Below are 19,759 nucleotides of genomic sequence, written 5' to 3'. Positions count from 1 at the left end.
AAGATAGCATCCTCTTCCTCTCTAAAAGGTTCTTTCTCTTCTTTCACTATAACAGCCTCCTCTTCCTCCTTTTTCATTCTGAAAGATTCTTTCTCCAAACAGCAGACCCCCTCTTCATTAGCAAGGGAGGAGTAGTTTAGTGAGCTCATGGTCAGGGATGTTAGCTAGCTAGCTAGCATTAGCGTCTAGCCTAGTGCTAAAATCAGTATCAATCTTTAACACGTTTGCAAATTGAACATGCAAATTAGGTTACAGTTAACCAGTTAATACGTCAACAGAACTGTGTTTAAAACACTGAGATTAGCTAATGTACATTAAGATGGTCTAAAGCGTCAATCTTTCAGTTTTATGTTGTCTAGCAAGCTACCGAGGTGGTTGAAAGAGTTGGCGCCTTGTTGTTCCTGAAGAAGCGTCCGTCCAGTCCATTATACGTCACGCAAGAAGCATCACCTGAAAGACGCTCATCGCCATCTGCTGTCTGGAGTGGGTAACGCAGTTTGGAAACAATAGTTACTACACTTTTTGTATTGGAAAGAACGTCATAATTATTTAACAATAAGCTGATACATTTTCTCTTACGTCTTACAAATAATACGTTCCTGTACACAGACGTAAAAGCTCAATATGAATATGTAGATGATTAATAAATACTTATATGAATAGGTAGTGTGTTGATATACATTTTCTCTGTTAATTTTTCACATTATTTTTTTATCTACATGTGACCAGCTTCCCATGTGTACCAAGACTGGTCCACCACCCAAACAGTAGCAGTCAATGCGGTTTAAGATGAGGGAGGATGATTCTTTCAGCATAGCATTGTTCTGTTTGAGCCGGGTGTTTGAGTAGGCTAAACCTGCTAGCTGCATTGGCTAGCTAAGTAAGTGAAACTGAAAGTGGAAAATAAATTACCAAAACTCTCTTTCTCTCTTGCTTCTCCTAATTTTTTCAAAACTGTTCAACTGTTGTCTTTTTCTCTCTTTGAGTCAACTACTCACCACATGTTATGCACTGCAGTGCCAGCTAGCTGTAGCTTATGCTTTCAGTACTAGATTAATTCTCTGATCCTTTCATTGGATGGACAACATGTCAGTTCATGCTGCAAGAGGTCTGATAGGTTGGAGGACGTCCTCCGGAAGTTGTCATAATAACTGTTTAGGTCCAATGGAAGCCTTGAGAACCATGATTTTGTATTGAAGTCAATGTACCCGGAGGAGGACGCAAAATAGTAAGTTTTAATCAATTATTTGGTGACGTGATTATATTTAGTATAGTTTGATCTAAAAAGGATAACTTTCTAAATGTTTTAACATTTTTCTGAAAATCACTCAGGAGGATGGGGCTCCCCTTCCTCCTCTGAGGAGACCCCACTGCACCCATTATTATTTGGTGACGTGACATTGGAACATCCATCCAACTTGACACAATTGTGACACAATTGTGGGAAGCACTCGAGTCAACATGGGCCAGCATCCCTGTGGAAAGCTTTCGACACCTTGTAGAGTCCTTCCCCCGACGAATTGAGGCTGTCCTATGGGGGGGGGAAAGGGGGAGTGTCCAACTCCATATTAGGAAGTTGTTCCAAATGTTTGGTATAATCAGTGGATATATCTTCCATTTAGCAGACACTTTTATCCAAAGGGATTTGCAGTCATGTGTGAAAATGAGATGGAAACCCATTTAACTTGTATTTTTCATTCGGTACATGGGAATGCACTACGTAATCATGCAAAGCCCTTTATCTGCAATAAGTTTGTTTGATTGACACATTTCTGGTGGGAAAAGGCATATATTGTTTTATGTAGATTTGAGAATATTCACATGAAAATATGTCGCAAATGAATCCAAATCAGATCCCTCAATAACCCGAGGTCAGTTTTCAAACATTTCATAATTTACAACAATCTTGGTGTGATTTTAAAACAAATGTTGTAGAGCTTCCTGGTAATATGTTAACATTAATTATTCATCCTGTTTTACAAGTCAGAACACTAAACACCAGACAGTTCTAGGACACTGAAGACACAGACGTCACTGGATTCCAATTGAACAGGTGGTTCTAAATATATAACTTTCATAGCTGTATGATACAGAATGTGACCTACACACTTCCTTAAACATAAAATAACTAAAGAAGTAATTGTGTGGAAGTCCAAAACTAGTTTTTACGTCGCAGATACAAAGCACATCAGTAACATCTCCCCGTTGTTGAAAGGGTTCGACACATTGCTGTTTAAATGGACCAATTTCTTATTTAGACATTCACAGATTTTCAACATTTTGATTATCGCTGATGTCATATTTTAAGTAAAAAATAAGGTGAAATATTTGGAAAGATGTTCCTAAAACTGACTACAAAAAAAGTCAAACGTTTTTTTTTTTTACTTTGGAGACAGACACAAAGCACATCAGTAATATCTCCCCGTTGTCTCAAGGGTTCGACACAATGTTGATTTAGATGTTCATATTTTTTACATTTTGGCCAATCACTAATGTCATGATATTTTGGGTAAAATTTTTTAAAAAGCGAAATATTTGGGGCAGACATTTTTTAAATGATTATTATTATTATATTTGTATTTTTCACCCTTTTTCTCCCCAATTTTTGTCAATTGGAAGTTAGGCTTATCTCATCTCACTGCTGCAACTCCCGTACGGACTCGGGAGAGGCGAACGTCAACAGCCATGCGTCCTCTCTCTCTCTCTCCCTTCTCCTAATTTGTTCAAAACTGTTCAACTATTGTCTTTCTCTCTCTTTGAGCCAACGACTCACCACATGTTATGCACTGCAGTGCTAGCTAGCTGTAGCTTATGCGTCCCCCGAAACACAACCGCAATACTTCTTGACACAATTCTCACACATGCGCCCGGCCCGCCACAGGAGTTGCTAGAGGACATCCTGACCTGCCAAACCCTCCCCCAACCCGGACGACGCTGGGCCAATAGGCTCTCCCGGTTGTGGCCGGCTGCGACAGAGCTGGGTATCAAACCAGAATCTGTATTAATGCAGCGAGCACAATGCAGTGCCTTAGATGCTGCGCCACTCGGAAGGCTGCATTGATATTTCTGTTCAGTATATGTTTATATTTCAGTTCAGTATATATCTTTTATATTTGAGATTCTTCAAAGTAGCCACCCTTTGCCTTGACAGCTTTGCACACTCTTGGCATTCTGTCAACTAGCTTCAACTGAAATGCTTTTTTCAACAGTCTTGAAGAAGTTCCAACATATGCCAAACACTTATTGGTTGCTTTCCCTTCACTCTTTGTTTTGGCTCATTGTCCTGTGGAAAAACAAATGAAACAAATGATGGTCCCACTAAGCGCAAACCAGATGGGATGGAGTATCGCTGCAGAATGCTATGGTTGTCAACCTGGTTAAGTGTGTCTTGAATTCTAAATAAATCACTGACAACGTCACCAGCAAAGCACCCGCATACCATCACACCTCCTCCTCCATGCTTCACGGTGGGAATTACACATGCAAAGATCATCTGTTCACCTCCTCGCGTCTCACAAAGACATGATGTCACAAAGACACTGCGTTTGGAACCAAAAATCGCAAATTTGTATTCATCAGACCAAAGGACAGATTTTCACTGGTCTAATGTCCATTGTTCGTGTTTCTTGGCCCAAGCAAGTCTCTTCTTCTTATTGATGTCCTTTTAGTAGTGGTTTCCTTGCAGCAATTCAACCATGAAGGACTGATAAACGCAGTCTCCTCTGAACAGATGATCTTGAGATGTGTCTGTTACTTGAACTCTGTGAAGCATTTATTTGGGCAGTTAACTCTAACTCTAATTAACTCTAATGAACTTATCCTCTACAGCAGAGGTAACTCTGGGTCTTCCTTTCCTGTGGAGGTCCTCATGAGAGCCAGTTTCATCATAGCGCTTGATGGTTTTTTGCGACTGCACTTGAAGAAACTTTCAAAGTTACGGAAATTTTCCAGATTGACTGACCTTCATGTCTTAAAGTAATGATGGACAATTGTTACTCTTTTCTTATATAAGCTGTTCTTGCCATAATATGGACTTGGTCTTTTACCCAATAGGGCTATCTTCTGTATACCCCCCTACCTTGTCACAACACAACTGATTGGCTCAAACGCATTATGTAGGAAAGAAATTCCACAAATTAACTTTAAGAAGGCACATCTGTTAATTGAAATGCATTCCAGGTGACTACCTCATGAAGCTGGTTGAGAGAATGCCAAGAGTGTGCAAAGCTGTCATCAGGGCAGAGGGTGGTACTTTGAAGAATCTAACATATTTTGATTGAACACTTTTTTGGTTACTACATGATTCCATATGTGTTATTTCATAGTTTATGTCTTCACTATTATTCTACAAAGTAGAACATAGTAAAAATAAAGATAAACCCTCAAATGAGTAACCAAACGTTTGACTGGTACTGTAAGTTCCTCTACACAACGTCATTTTAGAGAATTTGGTAATACGTCCAACCGACCTCATAAATGCAGACCATGCATAACCACCCAGGACCTCCACACCCGGCTTCTTCACCTCAGGAGACTGAGACCAGCCACCTGGACAGCTGAGGAAACCAAGTAGAATGTCTCTCTGTCATATAGCCATTTTGTGACGAAACAAATTCTGATTGGCTGGGCCTGGCTCGTCAGAGGGTGGGCCTATATACCCTCCCAGGCCCATCCATGGCTGCACCGTGCCCAGTCATGTGAAGTCCATAGATCAGGGCCTAATACATTTGACATTGACTGATTTCCATATATGTACTGTGAATCGTTGAAATTGTTGCATGTTGCGTTTATATTTTTGTTCAGTACATGTATATATAGCCAGATTGTAAAGTATATAAAGTAAATATGAATTCTCTATGACATATTTGTTACATTTTATCAGACTTTTATGATATGATCTATCAAAGTGAAGAATGGCGCTGAAGGAGATGGATGATGTCTTCCGATCCCGTAACCAACTAAGGTGGATATTGATCCAACACCTGCTGTTTATTCAAACCAGCCCACTGGGCACAGACGTCAGTTCAACATCTAGTTTATATTTACATTTCTTTTGAGTCGTCAACTAAAGTGAATTCAACATGAAATCAACACAAAATGTCTCCTGTCATTGGATTTAGGTTGCAAGTTGGGTGGAGTCCAAGTCAAACCAAGTCTCTTTATTTCTGAGCTCAGAGAGAATAACATACACAGTGCAGTGTAGACAGTCTGAATGCCTGAAGCATTGGGTGATGAGCACATATCTTTATAGTTTCCTGTTCCTGGGCGGGACTTTATTCATACAAGGACATACGTGCAAATTGGTTTGCAACACAGGATGATACTCCCAAGAACAGGAGATTATAATAGGACAGTTTCACAAGGTTAGTCATACTCAGTTATGTGGACACACATACAATTAACATTTTCCATTACAGTCAAAATATTTTCATTTCATTAAATCATCAGTGGGCCAACAACGCAAATGTCAACAATGGAACAAATGCATCACATCCCAAATATCACTTGATTATCTGTAGTGCTGGAGGAATGACACACCCAGATAAACACACACAGTCAGAGTTTTAAAAAGGACCATTTAAACACAAGGAACCTGATCTTCTTTATATTCAAACTGACAGCCTCCATATTCAATTCATGTCTTCTAATAGAAACAAACAAATATATGTTTGAGTATACCCTGTACCATTTAATTTCATATGGTATAAACAAGTAAACACATTCTCAGTCAACAATATAAGACAATGGGCAATGTGATGTGAAATATGAGTTCACACACTAGGATAAGTAAGTATTCTCTCCTGTGTGGATTCTCACATGACTTTTAAGTGTCTGTGATGAGTAATATGTCTTCCCACAGTCTGAACATTTGTAAGGCTTCTCCCCTGTGTGCAGTCTCATGTGTTCCTTCAGGCTTCCTAAATGGGTAAAACACTTTGAACACTGGGAGCAGTGGTAAGGCTTCTCCCCTGTGTGTATTCGCTCATGAACTCTCAGGCTTTCTAAAAGGCTAAAACTCTTTCCACACTGGCCACAATGGTATGGCTTCTCCCCTGTGTGTATTCTCTCATGAACTTTCAGGCTTCCTGACTGGCTAAAACTATTTCCACACTGGGCGCAATGGTACGGTGTCTCCCCTGTGTGTATTCGCTCATGAGCTTTGAGGGTGTCTAACCGCTTAAAACTCTTTCCACACTGGGAGCACGGGTGTGGCTTCGCTCCTGTGTGTATCCTCTCATGTCTTTTCATGCTAACTAAATGGTTAAAACTCTTCCCACAATGTGAGCAGTAGTAAGGCTTCTCCCTTGTGTGCAGTCTCATGTGTTCCTTCAGGCTTCCTGACTGGCTAAAACTCTTTCCACACTGGGCGCAAAGGTATGACTTCTCCCCTGTATGTATTCGCTCATGAACTTTCAGGCTTCCTGACTGGCTAAAACTATTTCCACACTGAGAACAATGGTATGGCTTCTCCCCTGTGTGTATTTGCTCATGGGTTTTGAGAGTGTCTAACCGCTTAAAATTCTTTCCACACTGGGAGCAATGGAAAGGCCTCTCCCGCATGTGTGTTCGCTCATGAGCTTTCAGATTTCCTGAGTGGCTAAAACTCTTTCCACACTGGGCGCAATTTTGTGGCTTCGGTTCTGTGTGTCCCCTCTCATGTCTTTTCAGGCTTCCTAACTTGGTAAAACTCTTTCCACACTGAGAGCAGAGGTGTCGTCTTGCTGGTTTGGATGTCTCTGGTTCCTCCAAGGTTGGTTTTCCTCCTGCCAAAGACAGAGTTTATTTAAAGAGAGACGTGAATGAAATCTCCACATGATAAAACTGCCTTATGAGGTTTAATCTAAATCAGCACCGTATATAGTATATAGTGTATATAATAATGTAGGCACCGTATATAGTGTACATAATAATGTAGGCACCGTATATAGTGTATATAATAATGTAGGCACCGTTTATATAATAATGTAGGCACCGTATATAGTGTATATAATAATGTAGGCACTGTATATAGTGCATCTAATAATGTAGGCACCGTATATAGTGTATATAATAAGGTAGGCACCGTATATAGTGTATATAATAATGTAGGCACCGTGTATATAATAATGTAGGCACCGTATATAGTGTATATAATAATGTAGGCACCGTATATAGCATATATAATAATGTAGGCACCGTATATAATAATGAAGGCACTGTATATAGTGTATATAATAATGTAGGCACCGTATATAGTGTATTATAATAATGTAGGCACCGTATATAGTGTATATAATAATGTATGCACCGTATATAGTGTATATAATAATGAAGGCACCATATATAGTGTATATAATAATGTAGGCACCGTATATAGTGTATATAATAATGTAGGCACCATATATAATAAGGTAGGCACCATATATAGTGTATATAATAAGGTAGGCACCGTATATAGTGTATATAATAATGTAGGCACCGTATATAGTGTATTATAATAATGTAGGTACTGTATATAGTGTATATAATAATGTAGGCACCGTCACCGTATATAGTGTATATAATAATGTAGGCACCGTATATAGTGTATATAATAAAGTAGGCACCGTATATAGTGTATATAATAATGTAGGCACCGTTTATATAATAATGTAGGCACCGTATATAGTGTATATAATAATGTAGGCACTGTATATAGTGCATCTAATAATGTAGGCACCGTATATAGTGTATATAATAAGGTAGGCACCGTATATAGTGTATATAATAATGTAGGCACCGTGTATATAATAATGTAGGCACCGTATATAGTGTATATAATAATGTAGGCACCGTATATAGCATATATAATAATGTAGGCACCGTATATAATAATGAAGGCACCGTATATAGTGTATATAATAATGTAGGCACCGTATATAGTGTATTATAATAATGTAGGCACCGTATATAGTGTATATAATAATGTATGCACCGTATATAGTGTATATAATAATGAAGGCACCATATATAGTGTATATAATAATGTAGGCACCGTATATAGTGTATATAATAATGTAGGCACCATATATAATAAGGTAGGCACCATATATAGTGTATATAATAAGGTAGGCACCGTATATAGTGTATATAATAATGTAGGCACCGTATATAGTGTATTATAATAATGTAGGTACCGTATATAGTGTATATAATAATGTAGGCACCGTCTATAGTGTATATAATAATGTAGGCACCGTATATAGTGTATATAATAATGTAGGCACCGTATATAGTGTATATAATAAAGTAGGCACCGTATATAGTGTATATAATAATGTAGGCACCATGTATATAATAATGTAGGCACCGTATATATAATAATGTAGGCACCGTATATAGTGTATATAATAATGTAGGCACCGTATATAGTGTATATAATAATGTAGGCACCGTATATAGTGTATATAATAATGTAGGCACCGTATATAGTGTATATAATAATGTAGGCACCGTATATAGTGTATATAATAATGTAGGCACCGTATATAGTGTATATAATAATGTAGGCACCGTATATATATATAATGTAGGCACCGTATATAGTGTATATAATAATGTAGGCACCGTGTATATAATAATGTAGGCACCGTATATAATATAATAATGTAGGCACCGTGTATATAATAATATAATAAGTAGGCACCGTATATAGTGTATATAATAATGTAGGCACCGTATATAGTGTATATAATAATGTAGGCACCGTATATAGTGTATATAATAATGTAGGCACCGTATATATAATAATGTAGGCACCGTATATATAATAATGTAGGCACCGTATATAGTGTATATAATAATGTAGGCACCGTATATAGTGTATATAATAATGTAGGCACCGTATATATAAATAATGTAGGCACCGTATATAGTGTATATAATAATGTAGGCACCGTGTATATAATAATGTAGGCACCGTATATATAATAATGTAGGCACCGTATATAGTGTATATAATAATGTAGGCACCGTATATAGTGTATATAATAATGTAGGCACCGTATATAGTGTATATAATAATGTAGGCACCGTATATAGTGTATATAATAATAATGTAGGCACCGTATATAGTGTATATAATAATGTAGGCACCGTATATAGTGTATATAATAATGTAGGCACCGTATATAGTGTATATAATAAAGGCACCGTATATAGTGTATATATAATAATGTAGGCACCGTATATAGTGTATATAATAATGTAGGCACCGTATATAGTGTATATAATAATGTAGGCACCGTATATAGTGTATAAATAATGTAGGCACCGTATATAGTGTATATAATAATGTAGGCACCGTATATAGTGTATATAATAAGGTAGGCACCATATATAGTGTATATAATAATGTAGGCACCATATATAGTGTATATAATAATGTAGGCACCGTATATAGCATATATAATAATGTAGGCACCGTATATAATAATGTAGGCACCGTATATAGTGTATATAATAATGTAGGCACCGTATATAGCGTATATAATAATGTAGGCACCGTATATAGTGTATATAATAATGTAAGCACCGTGTATATAATAATGTAGGCACCGTATATAGTGTATATAATAAGGTAGGCACCGTGTATAGTGTTTCGTATTGCGTCAGACCACAACATTGACGAATACGCTGATTCGGTGAGCGAGTTCATTAGAACGTGAGTTGAAGATGTCGTTCCCATAGCAACGATTAAAACATTCCCAAACCGGAAACCGTGGATTGATGGCAGCATTCGCGTGAAACTGAAAGTGCGAACCACTGCTTTTAATCAGGGCAAGGTGACCGGAAACATGACCGAATAGAAACAGTGTAACTATTCCCTCCCCAAGGCAATCAAACAAGCTAAGCGTCAGTATAGAGACAAAGGAGAATCTCAATTCAACGGCTCAGACACAAGAGGTATGTGGCAGGGTCTACAGTCAATCACGGATTACAAAAAGAAAACCAGCCCAGTCACGGACCAGGATGTCATGCTCCCAGGCAGACTAAATAAAAATTTTGCCCGCTTTGAGGACAATACAGTGCCACTGACACGGCCGGCAACCAAAACATGCGGACTCTCCTTCACTGCAGCCGACGTGAGGAAAACATTTAAACGTGTCAACCCTCGCAAGGCTGCAGGCCCAGACGGCATCCCAGCCGCGCCCTCAGAGCATGCGCAGACCAGCTGGCTGGTGTGTTTACGGACATATTCAATCAATCCCTATCTCAGTCTGTTGTTCCCACATGCTTCAAGAGGGCCACCATTGTTCCTGTTCCCAAGAAAGCTAAGGTAACTGAGCTAAACGACTACCGCCCCGTAGCACTCACTTCCGTCATCATGAAATGCTTTGAGAGACTAGTCAAGGACCATATCACCTCCACCCTACCTGACACCCTAGGCCCACTACAGTTTGGTTACCGCCCAAATAGGTCCACAGACGATGCAATCTCAACCACACTGCACACTGCCCTAACCCATCTGGACAAGAGGAATACCTATGTGAGAATGCTGTTCATCGACGACAGCTTGGCATTTAACACCATAGTGCCCTCCAAGCTCGTCATCAAGCTCGAGACCCTGGGTCTCGACCCCGCCCTGTGCAACTGGGTACTGGACTTCCTGACAGGCCGCCCCCAGGTGGTGATGGTAGGCAACAACATATCCACCCCGCTGATCCTCAACACTGGGGCCCCACAAGGGTGTGTTCTGAGCCCTCTCCTGTACTCCCTGTTCACCCACGACTGCGTGGTCACGCACGCCTCCAACTCAATCATCAAGTTTGCGGACGACACAACAATGGTATGCTTGATTACCACAACAATGGTATGAGGGCCCTTGAGGAAAATTACCAACGTCAACAAAACTAAGGAGATGATTGTGGACTTCAGGAAACAGAAGCCCCCCTATCCAGGGGACAGTAGTGGAGGGGTAGTAAGGGCCACATCACAGACAAACTGAATTGGTCCACCCACACAGACAGCATGTGGTGTCAGGAGGCTGAAAATAAAAAGCACTCTCAGATGCACTCAACGTCAACAAAACTAAGGAGATGATTGTCACCGAAACTTCAGGAAACAGAAAGGCCAAAAAGATCATCAAGGACACAATCACCCCACTATCCACATCGATGGGACAGTAGTGGAGAGGGTAGTAAGTTTTAAGTTTCTTGGCGTACACATCACAGACAAACTGAATTGGTCCACCCATCAAATTTTATGATGAGTATTTCTGTAAATTGTTTTCAGACAGCAAACTCGTGAATTTGATATAAATATGAACGCCAACAAAACATACATGTATTGTGTAACAGCGCCATCTTCAACCTCAGGAGGCTGAAGAAATTCTGCTTGTCACCAAAAGCACTCACAAACTTTACAGATGCACAATCACAGATGGCAGAATATCCTGTTCAAGTACGGCAACTGCTCCGCCCACAACCGTAAGGCTCACCAGAGGGTAGTGAGGTCTGCACAACGCATCACCGGGGCAAACTACCTGCCCTCCAGGACACCTACACCACCCGATGTCACAGGAAGGCCAAAAGATCATCAAGGACAACAATCACCCGAGCCACTGCCTTTCACCCCGCTATCATCCAGAAGGCTCAGTCAGGTGCATCAAAGCTGAAAAACAGCTTCTATCTCAAGGCCATCAGACTGTTAAACAGCCACCACTAACATTGAGTGGCGGCTGCCAACACACTGACTCAACTCCAGCCACTTTAATAATGGGAATTGATGGGAAATGATTAATTCCCAAAAATATTTTTTATTTCATTTCGCACTCTGCCATTTCAGCGGATGTTGTCGAGGGTGCCATCTGATTCATCAAAGGTTGGGGATTAATATTATCTCTATTTCTTTTTGTGACTCCTCTCTTTGACTGGAAAATGTTTTAAACACTTCACAACTAAGCATTTTGAAAACACAATGAACAAGAGTTCTGCAGAGTTGCAAAAATATTTTTTCACACTGTTTCAAAACTTAAGAAGTTTTAAACTGCTGAAAACCAACCTGCAGATAGCACTGTCAAAACTTCTCTCCGATGTGCTCTCTGTGGAGAACTCTGCTGGTTGTCCTGGTAACAGATACCAGTGGGCAGATCTATTTTATTTGTTCAAACTAAACTACAGCACTTACTCTGATGAGTCAAATCTGATCCTTTCTTCTCTTCTCCTCCTCTCACAGTTCCACTCAGCCCCGTTGTTTTCCTGCAGTCCACCAGCAGCACAGACAACCTCTTCATACCCAGCAGTAAGGTGATACCGGGAGAGGCTCGACATGGGGACCCCGGGAGGGAGGAAGGGCTAGTGTTGTCCTGGTAACCATAAAGAGGGGACACAGATGCATATCATTATGGATGCTGATATCACTGTTGTCATAAAGTGCTTTGCAGAAACCCAGCCCAGACCCCGATAGAGCAAGCTGTATGCTAGACCAGACCAAGCTGTACCATCTGGTGTTCTGAATTGGAGAGACTCTTCTCTGCCTCGTCAGCATCAGGATGTTGAGGCTCCCCAGAGGATCCACGATAGTCATGTCTCTCTCCTGTGTGAACGAGAACATCAAACAGGTGGTAAACTTATGATCTACTATTACAATCACAAAGGGTCTTACAAGAGGCATTAATATCACTAAACAGGGCCTAAAATGCAAATGTTAAAGGGTTGTTCCACGAAATGGGTGCCTGTTGCATCCCTTTGATATTTAAGTAGAAATGATGCACCAATATTGAATTGTAAAAGTCTGTTATATTAGATGAGATGCACTTTAATATAGATTAAATTAAACATTAAATACATCTAATTGAAAAGTCCCTAAAATATATGAACCAATGGCAGATTGACCCTTTAACAATTCCTACAGTACTGAACAACATATTCAAGTGTAGAACTTCAGTAAATGCCACTTTAAAACCCCACATTCAATAACTGCATAGTTTGTGCCCCTGTTTTTAAAACAGTACTCACTGGTGTTAATCTGATATTCTGTCTCCTCCTCTTTCACTCCCAAAACGTCTTCCTCCTTCACCTTTATTGAGATAGCATCCTCTTCCTCTCTAAACGGTTCTTTCTCTTCTTTCACTATAACAGCCTCCTCTTCCTTCTTTTTCATTCTGAAAGATTCTTCCTCTCCTTTCAGAGTAATATCCTCCTCTTCTTCTTCTTCTTTCACGACAATGTTCATCGCCAGAGCTTCTTTCTCCAAACAGCAGACCTCTTCTTTAGCAGGGGAGGAGTAGTTTAGTGAGCTCATGGTCAGGGATGCTAGCTAGCTAGCATTAGCGACTAGCTTAGTGCTAGGCTTAGCAACAATCTTTAACAAGTTTGCAAATTGAACATGCAAATTAGGTTAAAGTTAACCAGTTAATACGTCAACTGAACTGCGTTTACAACACTGAGATTAGCTAATGTACATTAACATGGTCTAAAGCGACAATCTTCCAGTTTTATGTTGGCTAGCAAGCTACCGAGGTGGTTGAAAGAGTATCCGTGTTGTTGTTCCTGAAGAAGCGTCCGTCCAGTCCATTATACGTCACGGAAGAAGCATCACCTGAAAGACGCTCATCGCCATCTGCTGACTGGAGTGGGTAACGCAGTTTGGAAACAGTTAGTACACTTTTTGTATTGGAAAGAACGTCATAATAATTTAACAATGAGCTGATATATTTTCTCTTACGTCTTACAAATAATACTTTCCTGTTCACAGAAGCGTAATATGAATATAATGAATAAATACTTCTGTGCCGCCATCCTGTCAGAAGGTAACAGACTGTTTTTATTACCGTGGTGACGATGGATTTTCATTGTGTTCCATGGTGTTTATCGCCCCTAGTGGAGCTTTCTGGTACTTAGAAAGACTGTACGGAAACAGTAAGTAGAGAATTCGTTATGCTATTGTACAGAGGTGGTTGCACATTATTAGAGTAATTAAAGGAGTTAGCCAATTACCATATGAGTAACAATTAGCTATATGGTTTGGCATCATGCCAGATACATGGTACATTGGCACGTGCTTTGTATTTATGCAACTTCAACTTGAAATGTATAATGTACAGCTACAGTATATCGATGTGAATTGAATACTAAAGTATATTATTTTCTGTATTTTTCAGTTTCACAACCTAAAACTTTTCAATATATTCATTCAAGAAAAGTCACGCCTTGGGAGTTTTATTGAAGACTTAGTTGTTAGCTATCTGTCTAGTTTTGCATGGGAACGCACTTCAAGGGCAGAATAACTTAGATGAATAGGTAGCGTGTTAATACACAATTTCTCTGCTCATTTTTCACATTAGTTTTAATCTAGATGTGACGGTACTATTCCCTTAAAGCCACGCTCTATAAAATACGAATAAGCCTGTAAACAACAGAGCAAATGCATCACATGCAAATAGCCCTTGATTATCAGAGGGGTCATATAGAACTACTCAGACATTCCAAATATTACTTGATTATCAGAGGGGTGTATTATGACATCATAGAGAACTACTCAGACATTCCAAATATCACTTGATTATCAGAAGGGTGTATTATGATGTCAGATAGAACTGCTGAACACAATAGAGCAAATGCATCACATGCAAATAGCACTTGATTATCTGTAGTGCAATACACTGAGTCTACAAAATTAAAATTAAGAACACCTGCTCCTTCCATGACTTAGACTGACGAGGTGAATCCAGGTGAAAGCTATGATCCTTTACTGATGTCACTAGTTAAATCCACTTCATTCCGTGTAGATGAAGGGAAGAGACAGGTTAAATAATGATTTTTAAGCCTTGAGACAATTGAGGCATAGATTGTGTGTGTGCCATTCAGAGGGTGAATGGGGAAGACAAAATATTGAAGTGTCTTTGAACGGGGTATGGTATTAGGTGCCAGGCACACCGGTTTGTGTCAAGAACTGCAACGCTACAGTTTCCCCATGTTTACCAAGACTGGTCCACCACCCAAACAGTAGCAGTTAATGCAGTTTAAGATGAGGGAGGATGATTCTTTTAGCATAGCATCGTTCTGTTTGAGTAGGCTAAACTTGCTAGCTGCATTTGCTAGTAAGTGAAACTGAAAGTGGAAAATAAATGACAAACTCTCTCTCTCTCCCTTCTCCTAATTTGTTAAAAACTGTTCAACTATTGTCTTTTTCTCTCTTTGAGTCAACTACTCAGCACATTTTATGCACTGCAGTGCTACCTAGCTGTAGCTCATACTAGATTCATTCTCTGATCCTTTCATTGGGTGGACAACATGTCAGTTCATGCTGCAAGAGCTCTGATAGGTTGGAGGACGTCCTCCAGAAGTTGTCATAATTACTGTGTAAGTCTATGGAAGGGCTTGAGAACCATGAGCCTCCTAGGTTTTGTATTGAAGTCAATGTACCCAGAGGAGGATGCAAAATACTATGTTTTAATCAATTATTTGGTGATGTGATTATATTTGGTATAGTTTGATCTAAAAAGGATAACAATTACTTTCTAAATGTTTTACCATTTTTATTCTTCTGAAAATGGGGCTCCCCTTCCTCCTCTGAGGAGCCTCCACTGCACCCAAAGAACATCCAACCAATTTGACACAATTGTGGGAAGCACTGGAGTCAACATGGGCCAGCATTTCTGTGGAACACTTGTCGACACCTTGTAGAGATCATGCCCCAACGAATTGAGGCTGTTCTGGGGGGAAAAGGGGAGTGTCCAACTTCATATTAGGAAGTTGTTCCAAATGTTTGGTAGAATCAGTGGATATATCTGCCATTTAGCAGACACTTTTATCCAAAGGGATTTGCAGTCATGTGTGAAAATGAGATGGAAACCCATTTAACTTGTATGTTTCATTCGGTACATGGGAATGCACTACGTAATCATGCAAAGCCTTTTATCACAATAAGTTTGTTTGATAGAAACATTTCTAGAAACATTTCTTGTGGGAAAAGGCATATATTGTTTTATGTAGATTTGAGAATATTCACATCAAAATCTGTAGCAAATGAATCCAAATCAGATCCCTCAGTAACCTGAGGTCAATTTTCAAACATTTCCAAATTTAAAACAATCTTGGTGTGGTTGTAAAACAAATGTTGTAGAGCTTCCTGGTAATATGTTAACATTAATTATTCATCCTGTTTTACAAGTCAGAACACTAAACACCAGACAGTTCTAGGACACTGAAGACACAGACGTCGCTGGATTCCAATTGAGCAGGTGGTTCTTAATATATAACCCTCACAGCTGAATGATACAGAATGTGACCTACACACTTCCTTAAACATAAAATAACTAAAGAAGTAATTCTGTGTGGAAGTGAAATGTTTTTTTTTAACTTTGGAGACAGACACAAAGCACAATGTTCACATTTTTTTAACATTTTGACTGATGGATAAAAAAAGAGTGAAATATTTGGGGCTTTTTAAAAATGATTATTATTATATTGATATTTTTTTACCCCCTTTTTCTCCCCAATTTTCGTCAATTGGTGGTTAGTCTTGTCTCATCGCTGCAACTTCCATACGGACTCAGGAGAGGTGAACTTCAAGAGCCATTTGCTGAAAATAAACGCATTTGACTAGCGCTATAGATCCATGCATCCTCTGAAACACAGCAGCACTGCTTCTTGACACAATGCAATTAACCTGGAAGCCAGCCGCACTTATGTGTTGGAGGAAATAGGAAATACCTTACATACCTTACACCTGGCGCCCGGCCCGCCACAGGAATGCAAGGACATCTCGAACCTGGGAAGCCCAGCTCTCCCGGTTGTGGCACAGAGCTTATGTGTTGGAGCAGAACAATGCAGTGCCTTAGACGCTGCGCCACCTGCATTTACAGTACTGTTCAGTATATATACACTGCTCAAAAAATAAAGGGAACACTAAAATAACACATCCTACTGAATGAATGAAATATTCTTATTAAATACGTCTTTCCATAGTTGAATGGCTGACAACAAAATCACACCAAAATTATCAATGGAAATCAAATTTATCAACCCATGGAGGTCTGGATTTGGAGTCACACTCAAAATTAAAGTGGAAAACCACACTACAGGCTGATCCAACTTTGATGTAATGTCCTTCCAAAATGAGGCTCAGACAACACTAAAATAACACATCCTAGATGAATGGCCTTTTTCCACAATGGAAATCTTTTCCCTGGACCACCTTAAAACCAAAATGAGGCTCAGTAGGTGGCCAAAAGCATCCGCCAATTCATGGACAGTCATGGAGTGTCTGATGTCCCAGGAAATTCAGGTCTGCAGAACGGGCGGGCCAGTCCATAGCATCAATGCCTTCCTCTTGCAGGAACTGCTGACACACTCCAGCCACATGAGATCTAGCATTGTCTTGCATTAGGAGGAACCCAGGGCCAACCGCACACATATGGTCTCACAAGGGGTCTGAGGATGGGACAATGGCAGTCAGGATACTGGAGGGCAGGATGCCCCCACACCATGACTGACCCACCGCCAAACTGGTCATGCTGGAGGATGTTGCAGGCAGCAGAATGTCCTCCACGGCGTCTCCAGACTCTGTCACATCTGTCACATGTGCTCAGTGTGAACCTGCTTTCATCTGCGAAGAGCACAGGGCGCCAGTGGCGAATTTGCCAATCTTGGTGTTCTCTGGCAAATGCCAAAAGGTCCTGCACGGTGTTGGGCTGTAAGCACAACCTCCATCTGTGGACATCGGGCCCTCATACCACCCTCATGGAGTCTGTTTCTGACCATTTGAGCAGACACATGCACATTTGTGGCCTGTTGGAGGTCATTTTGCAGGGCTCTGGCAGTTCTCCTCCTGCTCCTCCTTGCACAAAGGCGGAGGTAGCGGTCCTGTTGCTGGATTGTTGCGCTCCTACGGCCTCCCCCACGTCTCCTGATGTACTGGCCTGTCTCCTGGTAGCGCCTCCATGCTCTGGACACTACGCTGACAGACAGAGCAAACCTTCTTGCCACAGCTCGCATTGATGTGCCATCCTGGATGAGCTGCACTACCTGAGCCACTTGTGTGGGTTGTAGACTCCGTCTCATGCTACCACTAGAGTGAAAGCACTGCCAGCATTCAAAAGTGACCAAAACATCAGCCAGGAAGCATAGGAACTGAGAACTGGTCTGTGGTCACCACCTGCAGAAACACTCCTTTATTGGGGGTGTCTTGCTAATTGCCTATAATTTCCACCTGTTGTCTATTCCATTTGCACAACAGCATGTGAAATTTATTGTCAATCAGTGTTGCTTCCTAAGTTGACAGTTTGATTTCACAGAAGTGTGATTGACTTGGAGTTACATTGTGTTGTTTAAGTGTTCCCTTTATTTTTTTTGAGCAGTGTATTTTATATTTTATATTCTTCAAAGTAGCCACCTTTGCCTTGACAGCTTTTCACACTCTTGGCATTCTGTCAACCAGCTTCACCTGAAATGCTTTTTTCAACCCTCTTGAAGGAGTTCCCACATATGCTGAGCACTTGTTGGCTGCTTTTCCTTCACTCTGCGGTCCAACTCATCCCAAACCATCTCAATTTGGTTGAGGTCGGGGGATTGTGGAGGCCAGGTCATCTGATGCAGCACTCCATCACTCTCCTGCTTGGTAAAATAGCCCTTACACAGCCTAGAGGTGTGTTTTGGCTTTTCCTTCACTCTGTGTTTTGGCTCATTGTCCTGTTGAAAAACAAATTAGGCTCCCACTAAGCGCAAACCAGATGGGATGGCGTATTGCTGCAGAATGCTATGGTTGCCAACCTGGTTAAGTGTGCCTTGAAATGTAAAAAAAATCACTGACCACGTCACCAGCCAAGCACCCCCACACCATCGCACCTCCACCATGCTTCACGGTGGGAACTACACATGCAGAGTTCACCGTTCACCTACTCGCGTCTCACAAAGACACTGCGTTTGACTGACCTTCGTGTCTTAAAGTAATGATGGACAATTGTTACTCTTTGCTTATTTAAGCTGTTCTTGTCATAATATGGACTAGGTCTACCAATCGGGTCTACCTTCTGTATACCCCCCCCCCACACACACCTTGCCACAACACTACTTATTGGCTCAAACGCATTATGGGGGAAACAAATTCTGATTGGCTGGGCCTGGATCGTCAGAGGGTGGGCCTATATACCCTCCTAGGCCCATCCATGGCTGCACCGTGCCCAGTCATGTGAAGTCCATAGATCAGGGCCTAATACATTTGACATTGACTGATTTCCATATATGTACTGTGAATCGTTGAAATTGTTGCATGTTGCGTTTATATTTTTGTTCAGTAGATATATAAATAAAGCCATTTTATAAGGTATGAAAAGGCCTGTCCATTCACGTCATGACATATTTGTAGACGTTTTATTAGACTTTTATGATGTAATAGATCATATGGGTTGAGTTGTGTTTTATGATGTAATAGATCATATGGGTTGAGTTGTGTTTTATTATGTAATAGATCATATGGGTTGAGTTGTGTTTTATTATGTAATAGATCATATGGGTTGAGTTGTGTTTTATTATGTTATAGATCATATGGGTTGAGTTGTGTTTTATTATGTTATAGATCATATGGGTTGAGTTGTGTTTTATGATGTAATAGATCATATGGGTTGAGTTGTGTTTTATGATGTAATAGATCATATGGGTTGAGTTGTGTTTTATGATGTAATAGATCATATGGGTTGAGTTGTGTTTTATTATGTAATAGATCATATGGGTTGAGTAGTTTTATTATGTTATAGATCATATGGGTTGAGTTGTAATAGACCATATGGGTTGATTGT

The 19,759-nt window shown here is 40.2% G+C and overlaps 1 protein-coding gene across 3 annotated transcripts in view; it reads right to left on the bottom strand.

The window, feature by feature from the left end:
- LOC112241325 (zinc finger protein 436-like) overlaps positions 1-19,759 on the bottom strand; it is an 85,503-nt gene that overhangs the window by 37,811 nt on the left and 27,933 nt on the right. Inside the window, exon 6 of one of the 3 annotated variants that reach the window (XM_042315868.1) lies at positions 5,069-6,764. The exons of the other annotated variants lie outside the window; for them this stretch is intronic. Within the exon in view, the coding sequence (XP_042171802.1) occupies positions 5,779-6,764 (986 nt within the window). The 3' untranslated portion in view covers positions 5,069-5,778. Of the gene's footprint in view, positions 1-5,068; positions 6,765-19,759 lie in introns of those variants that run through there. 3 annotated transcript variants of the gene reach the window in all.

Source organism: Oncorhynchus tshawytscha, unplaced genomic scaffold (assembly GCF_018296145.1).
Source record: "Oncorhynchus tshawytscha isolate Ot180627B unplaced genomic scaffold, Otsh_v2.0 Un_scaffold_328_pilon_pilon, whole genome shotgun sequence".
In the NCBI taxonomy this organism is placed as follows: Eukaryota; Metazoa; Chordata; class Actinopteri; order Salmoniformes; family Salmonidae; genus Oncorhynchus; species Oncorhynchus tshawytscha.
Note: the sequence above shows the minus strand (reverse complement) of the source record. Positions and strands in the feature narration are given on the sequence as shown.